This window comes from Bison bison, unplaced genomic scaffold, assembly GCF_000754665.1.
Source record: "Bison bison bison isolate TAMUID 2011002044 unplaced genomic scaffold, Bison_UMD1.0 scf7180017864471, whole genome shotgun sequence".
Classification (NCBI taxonomy): Eukaryota; Metazoa; Chordata; class Mammalia; order Artiodactyla; family Bovidae; genus Bison; species Bison bison.
The window spans coordinates 24,337,660-24,345,774 of record NW_011495032.1 but is presented as its reverse complement, the minus strand read 5'-3'; the positions used below and the strand labels follow the sequence as shown (position 1 = coordinate 24,345,774).

General features: G+C 37.1%; 1 protein-coding gene across 1 annotated transcript in view; it reads left to right on the top strand.

Moving 5' to 3' along the window:
- The window catches only part of ALS2CR11 (amyotrophic lateral sclerosis 2 (juvenile) chromosome region, candidate 11), a 126,187-nt gene that overhangs the window by 16,338 nt on the left and 101,734 nt on the right, over nt 1-8,115 (top strand). The window contains exon 5 of the mRNA XM_010860971.1: nt 3,814-3,936. Coding sequence (XP_010859273.1) covers nt 3,814-3,936 — 123 coding nt within the window. The remainder of the gene's footprint in view (nt 1-3,813; nt 3,937-8,115) is intronic.

Sequence of the window (8,115 nt, the reverse complement as noted above, 5' to 3'; positions counted from 1 at the left end):
AAAACCATAGCCTTGACTAGACGGACCTTTGTTGGCAAAGTAATGTCTCTGCTTTTGAATATGCTATCTAGGTTGGTCATAACTTTCTTTCCAAGGAGTAAGCGTCTTTTAATTTCATGGCTGCAGTCACCATCTGCACTGATTTTGGAACCCAAAAAAATAAAGTCTGACACTGTTTCCCCATCTATTTTGCATGAAGTGATGGGACCAGATGCCATGATCTTCGTTTTCTGAATGTTGAGCTTTAAGCCAACTTTTTCACTGTCCATTTTCACTTTCATCAAGAGGCTTTTTAGTTCCTCTTCACTTTCTGCCATAAGGGTGGTGTCATCTGCATGTCTGAGGTTATTGATATTTCTCCTGGCAATCTTGATTCCAGCTTGTGCTTCCTCCAGCCCAGCATTTCTCATGATATACTCTGCCTATAAGTTAAATAAGCAGGGTGACAATATACAGCCTTGACGTACTCCTTTTCCTATTTGGAACCATTCTGTTGTTCCATGTCCAGTTCTAACTGTTGCTTCCTGACCTGCATATGGGTTTCTCAAGAGGCAGGTCAGGTGGTCTGGTATTCCCATCTCTTTCAGAATTTTCCACAGTTTATTGTGATCCACACAGTCAAAGGCTTTGGCATAGTCAATAAAGCAGAAATAGATGTTTTTCTGTAACTCTCTTGCTTTTTCCATGATCCAGTGGATGTTGGCAATTTGATCTCTGGTTCCTCTGCTTTTTCTAAATCCAGCTTGAACGTCTGGATGTTCACGGTTCACGGATTGTTTAAGCCTGGCTTGGAGAATTTTGAGCATTACTTTACTAGTGTGTGAGATGAGTGCAATTGTGTGGTAGTTTGAACATTCTTTGGCATTGCCTTTCTTTGGGATTGGAATGAAAACTGACCTTTTCCAGTCCTGTGGCCACTGCTGAGTTTTCCAAATGTGCTGGCATATTGAGTGCAGCACTTTCACAGCATCGTCTTTCAGGATTTGAAATAGCTCAACTGGAATTCCATCACCTCCACTAGCTTTGTTCGTAGTGATGCTTTCTAAGGCCCACTTGACTTCACATTCCAGGGTGTCTGGCTCCTTAGACGGACACTAATCAGAATTTACAAGGGCTCCAATTCTCATGACCTAGTTACCTCCCAAACACCCCATGAACAAATACCATTGCATTGGAGATTTAGGCTACAACATGACTTTTGAGAGGACCCAAATGTTCAGGCCATAGCACACCTTTTTTTTCATCTCCTTTTCCTTTACCTCTCTGCTGTCTTCTTATATAGACTCTCTCATTCCTTTTGCACAGATTAGCTTATTTAGTCTTTATAACAACCCTTTGCTATACTCTTATATATATTCTTATTGTCTTATATATATTCTTTGTTTTGCAGATAAAGAAATAGGTACTGTAAGGTTTAAAGAAATTTCTTAAGGTCATAGAACTAGTAATTGGTGGAGCTGAGAATACAGTCAGTCTGGCTTCAACCGACTTCATTATACCGTCTCTCACACCAGGGCTTGCTCTGCTGAGTTTACTTCTGTTTACAGTTAAACTTCCTAGAATCCTAACTGTATCTCAGAGTTGTCTTTAAAATGAGAGATACTATTTCATTTAGCTTCAGGATTCCTTGATTAGTCCAACTGTTTCCTGATAGTTTTATTACATCTGTTGAATTTTAGTGAAATCCTAAAATATTTTCTCTGTGTCATATATATGTATATATGTGTGTGTGTGTTTGTGTACATATGTGTGTGTGTATATATATATATTTCAAACTTCATTTTGCCTAAATGTTGAGTATTGAAAATACTTATTTAAACGTGTTTAAAAAAGCATTATTTTCCTAAATGCAATCCATATTATTTCTTTTACTTTGCAAATAATTTTCCTATGCTTTTTTGCCAAGTTTTCAGGAATTTTGTAGATATATGTTCGTTTAAATAAAACCTGCAAATAATACTGGAAAAAATATAAATTAATAGGGTGCTTATTTTCATTAGATAATCAAAATAATTTTCCTATGTTTATTTTAATAGGAGGTATTAGTTTGATTAGTATAAGAAGAGAGTTTTAGTGGAACTCTAATGGAAAGTTTTGGAATTATCTAGTAATATTAACATAGAAAATTGGACAAGCAAACAAAGAAATGTGAACAAAAAAGCAAGACATTAATTCCAGGGAAATTAAAAAAATTATACAGGACTAGAAACATAATCATTGTAAGTGTATTATTAAATCCTAAAAATAGTTACATATACATAATAAAAACACTAAGTATTAGTCTAACAAAAATGTATGAAATATATTGGAGGACTAATGGGAAAAGAAATGTGAAAGTTGTGGGACGAGGCTACTGACAGCTAATATTTTTCTTCCACAATAAGCAGTCAATAGATTGTATCTAAATGACCTCAGTGTTTATAGTAGCATTATTTATAGTGCCAAGATACGGATGCAACCTAAGTGTCCATCAAAAGATAAATGGAAAAAGAAGGTATAATACATACATGTATATACAACAGAATACTACTCAGCCATAAAAAGAATGAAATTTGACCATTTGCAGCAAAATGGATGGACTTGGAGGGCATTATGCCAAGTGAAATAAGTCAGAAAGAGAGACAAATTCTGTATTATATCACTTATATGTGGCATCTAAAATATACAACAGATTAGTGAATATAAGAAAAACGAAGATTCAGAGATATAGAGAAGACAAAAATAATGGCTACCTGTGGGGAGATGGAAGGAGGAGGAGCAAAACAGGGATGGAAAATTAAGAGGTACCAACTATTAGGTATAAAGTAAGCTACATGGATATATTTTACACATGGAGAAGATAGCAGATATTTTATAGAACTATAAGTGGAGTACAGCCTTTAAAAACCATGAATCACTATGTTGTACACCTGTACTTTATATATTGCACATCTGAGACTTCCTGGGGGTCCAGTGGTTAAAAATACACCTGCCAGTGCAGGATCAAACATGGGTTTGATCCCTGGTCTGAGAAGATCCTACATGCTCATGTAGCAACTGAGCCCATGTACCACAAACGTTGGAGCCTGCACACCTAGAGCCCCTGCTCTGCAGAGAAGCCACTGCAGCAAGAAGCCCTCACACTACAACTAGAGAGTAACCCACACTGTCCTCAACTAGAGAATGCCCTCACGCAGCAGTGAAGACCCAGCCAAAATAAATACATAAATATGCCCTGCTGTTTGCAGCAACATGGATGCATTTTGAGGACATTATGCTAAGTAAAATAAGTCAGGGAAAGACAAGCACTGTGTGATCATTTATATGTGCAATCCAAAAAAATGAGGAAATTCCATGATGGTCCAGTGGTTAGAACCCTGTGCTTTCACTGCCCAGGGTGTGGATTCAATCTCTGATCAGGGAACTAAGATCTTACAAGCTATGTAGCACAGCCAGAAAAAAAAAAAGGGAAATGAACTCATAGAGAACTGATTGGTGGTTGCTAGAGGTGGGGTTTGGGGGTGAGCAAAATGAATGAAAGTAATCAAAAGGTGCAAACTTCCAGTTATAAGATGAGTAAATCCTTGGGATCTAATGAATAGGATGGTGACTATAGTTAACAATACGTGTGCTCAGTCACTCAGTTGTGTCCAACTCTTTGCAACCCCATGGCTCTGTAAGTCACCAGTCTCCTCTGTCCATGGTACTTGAAATGGGTGTTTCAAAAAATGGATGCTTCAAAAAATATATTTTATGGGTGTTTTTATTCAGAAATTATGTCTGAAATTAAGACTGAAAATTTATTGTTTCTTTTCATATGTATTTTGTGTTAAGGTTCCCAGACGTCAAGATGATGAGAAGAATAATATTCGCTTAGAACTAATGCAACATGACAATACAAAAAAGTATCTTCTCTTGTTAGGGAGTGTTCAGGTACATCTTTATGAAGTAATTCAGGTATGTATCAAATCATTTTTTCACCTTGGTATCACATTGTCCAGTTGGTGGTTGTTTTCAAGATTTATCTGTACTTAATGGACTTCTTTTGCTTATTTTCTGTCTTAGGTGCTTAGTAAATTCGTGTGCAGTAAACAATATTTCCCTCTGGCTCAAAAAAAAAAGTTAGTTTGTAACAGCATAATGTTTTTTTAATTTTATTTCCTGGAGGGCAATAAGTAAGTGCAGGTTGTTCAGTTGTGTCCAACTCTTTGTGACCCCATGGACTGTAGCCTGCCAGTCTCTTATGTCCTTGGGGATTCTCCAGGCAAAAATACTGGAATGGGTAGCCATTTCTTTCTCCAGGGGATCTTCCCCACCCAGGGATCAAACCTGGGTCTCAGGCATTGCAGGCAAATTCTTTACCATCTGAGCCACCAGGGAAGCCCCGAAGGGTAATGATACAACCTAAAAGACTAAGCATGCTTTTTGTTTGTTTTATTTTGTTTTCTTACATGTCTCAAAACAAGACTCAGACCACAAACTCTCTTAACTGTCAGTTCCAGTTTCAGTTCAGTTCTTTTTTTTCCTAATTTATTTATTTTTTACTGAAGGATAATTACTTTACAGAATTTTTTTGTTTTCTGTCAAGCCTCAACATGAATCAGCCATAGGTATACATACATCCCCTTCCTCTTGAACCTCTCCCCCATCTCCCTGCCCATCCCATCCCTCTAGGTTGATACAGAGCCCCTGTTTGAGTTTCCTGAGCCATACAGCAAATTCCTGTGGCTATCTATTTTACATATGGTAATGCAAGTTTCCATGTTACTCTTTTCATACATCTCACCCTCTCCTCCCCTCTCCCTGTAAGTCTATTCTCTATGTTTGTTTCTCCATTCCTCCTCCGTAAGTAAGTTCTTCAGTCCCATTTTTCTAGATTCCATATATATGCATTAGAATACAACACTTATTTTTCTCTTTCTGATTTACTTCACTCTGTATAATAGGTTCTAGGTTCATCCACCTTATTAGGAACTAATGCAAAAGTGTTTCTCTTTAATATTCCATTATGTATATGTACCCCAACTTCTTTATCTATTCATCTGTGGATGGACAGCTAGGTTGCTTCCATGTTCTAGCCATTGTAAATAGTGCTGCAGTGAACAGTGGGATACATGTGTCTTTTTCAATTTTGGTTTCCTCAGGGTATATGCCTAGGAGTGGGATTGCTGGGTCATATGGTGGTTTTATTCCTAGTTTTTTAAGGAATCTCCATACCATCTTCCATAGTGGCTGTATCAATTTATATTCCCACCAACAGTGCAAGAGTGTTCCCTTTTCTCCACACCCTCTCCGGCATTTATGGTTTGTAGACTTTATGGTGATGGCCATTCTGACCACTGTGAGGTGATATCTCATTGTAGTTTTGATTTGCATTTCTCTAATAATGAGCAATGTTGAACATCTTTTCATGTGTTTGTTAGCCATCTGTATGTCTTTGGAAAATGTCTGTTTAGATCTTTTTCCCACTTTTTGATTGGGTTGTTTGTTTTTCTGCTATTGAGTTGTATGAGCTGCTTGTATATTTTGGAAATTAATCTTTTGTCAGTTGTTTCATTTGCTATTATTTTCTCCCATTCTGAGGGTTGTTTTTTCAGCTTGCTTATAGTTTCCTTTGCCATGTAAAAGCTTTTAAATTTAATCAGGTCCCACTTGTTTACTTTTGTTTTTATTTCCATTACTTTAGGAGGTGGGTCATAGAGGATCTTGCTTTGATTTATGTCTTCGAGTGTTCTGCCTATGTTTTCCTCTAAGAGTTTTATAGTTTCTGGTCTTACATTTAGATCTTTAATCCATTTTGAGTTTATCTTTGTGTATGGTGTTAAGAAGTAATCTAATTTCATTCTTATACATGTAGCTGTCCAATTTTCCCAGCACCACTTATTGAAGAGGCTGTCTTTGCCCCATTATATATTCTTGCCTCCTTTGTCAAAAATAAGGTATCCATAGGTGCATGGGCTTATTTCTGGGCTTTCTATCTTGTTCCATTGGTCTATATTTTTGTTTTTGTGCCAGTACCATACTGTCTTGTTGACTGTAGCTTTGTAGTATAATCTGAAGTCAGGAACATTGATTCCTCCAGCTCTATTCTTCCTCAAGACTGCTTTGGCTATTCGGGGTCTTTTGTATTTCCCTATGAATTGTGAAATTTTTTGTTCTAGTTCTGTGAAAAATGTCATTGACAATTTGATAGGGATTGCATTGAATTTGTAGATTGCATATGGTAGTATAGTCATTTTCACAATATTGATTCTTCCTACCCAGGAACATGGAGTATCTCTCCATCTGTTTATGTCATCTTTGATTTCTTTCATCAGTGTCTTATAACTCTCTGTGTACAGTTCTTTTGTCTCCTTAAGTAAGTTTATTCCTAGATATTTAATTCTTTTTGTTACAGTGGTAAATGGGATTGATTACTTAATTTCTCTTTCTGATTTTTCATTGTTGGTATATAAAAATGCAAGTGATTTCTGTGTATTGATTTTGTATCTTGCAACTTTGCTAAATTCAGTGATTAGCTCTAGTAATTTTCTGATAGTATCTTTAGGGTTTTCTATGTACAGTATCATGTCATCTGTAAACAGTGACAGATTTACTTCTTCTTTTCTGATCTGGATTCCTTTTATTTCTTTTTCTTCTCTGATTTCTGTAGCTAGGACTTCCAGAACTATGTTGAGTAATAGTGGTGAAAGTGGACACCCTTGTCTTGTTCCTGATCTTAGGGGGAATGCTTTCAGTTTTTCAACATCGAGAATAATGTTTGCTACATATATGGCCTTTACTGTGTTGAGGTAGATTCCTTCTTGTGCCCAGTTTTTGAAGAGTTTTAATCATAAATGGGTGCTGAATTGTGTCAAAGCCTTTTTCTGCATCTATTGAGATTATCATATGGTTTTTATCTTTCAATTTGTTAATATGGTGTCTCCCATTGATTGATTCATGTATATTGAAGAATCCTTGCATCCCTGGAATAAACCCAACTTGATCATGGTATATGGGCTTTTTGATGTGTTGCTGAATTCTATTTGCTAAGATTTTGTTGAGGATTTTTGCATCTATGTTCATCAGTGATATTGGCCTGTAGTTTTCTTTTTTTGTATTGTCTTTCTCTGGTTTTGGTATCAGGATGATGGTGGCCTTGTAGAATGACTTTAGAAGTGTTCCTTTCTCTGCAATTTTTTGAAAGAGTTTTAGAAGAATAGGCAATAGCTGTTCTCTAAATGTTTGATAGAATTCTCCTGTGAAGCCATCTGGTTCTGGGCTTTTGTTTTTTGTGAGATTTTTGATCACAGCTTCAATTTCAGTGCTTGTAATGGGTTATTCATAATTTCTATTTCTTCCTGGTTCACTCTTGGAGGATTGATCTTTTCTAAGAATCTGTCCATTGCTTCCAGGTTATCCATTTTATTGCCATATACTTGTTCACAATCAGTCAGTTCAGTTCAGTTGCTCAGTCGTATCTGACTCTTTGAGACCCCGTGAACTGCAGCATGCCAGACCTCCCTATCCATCACCAACTCCCAGAGTCCACCCCCGCCATGTCCATTGAGTCGGTGTTTGCATCCAACCATCTCATCCTCTGTCATCCCCTTCTCCCACCTTCAATCTTTCCCAGCATCAGGGTCTTTTCCAATGATTCAGCTCAGATGTCTGAAGTATTAGAGTTTCAGCTTCAGCATCAGTCCTACCAATGAATATTCAGGACTGATTTCCTTTAGAATGGACTGGTTGTATCTCCTTGCAGTCCAAGGGACTCTCAAAAGTCTTCTCCAATACCACAGTTCAAAAGCATCAATTCTTTGGCACTCAGCTTTCTTTATAGTTCAACTCTCACATCCATACGTGACCACTGGAAAAACCATAGCCTTGACTAGACGGACCTTTGTTGGCAAAGTATTGTCTCTGCTTTTCAATGTGCTATCTAGGTTGGTTATAACTTTCTTTCCAAGGAGTAAGCGTCTTTTAATTTCATGGCTGCAGTCACCATCTGCAGTGATTTTGGAGCCCCAAAAAATAAAGTCAGCTACCGTTTGCAATGTTTCCCCATCTATTTGCCTTGAAGTGATGGGACCAGATGCCATGATCTTCATTTTCTGAATGTTGAGCTTTAAGCCAACTTTTTCACTCTCCACTTTC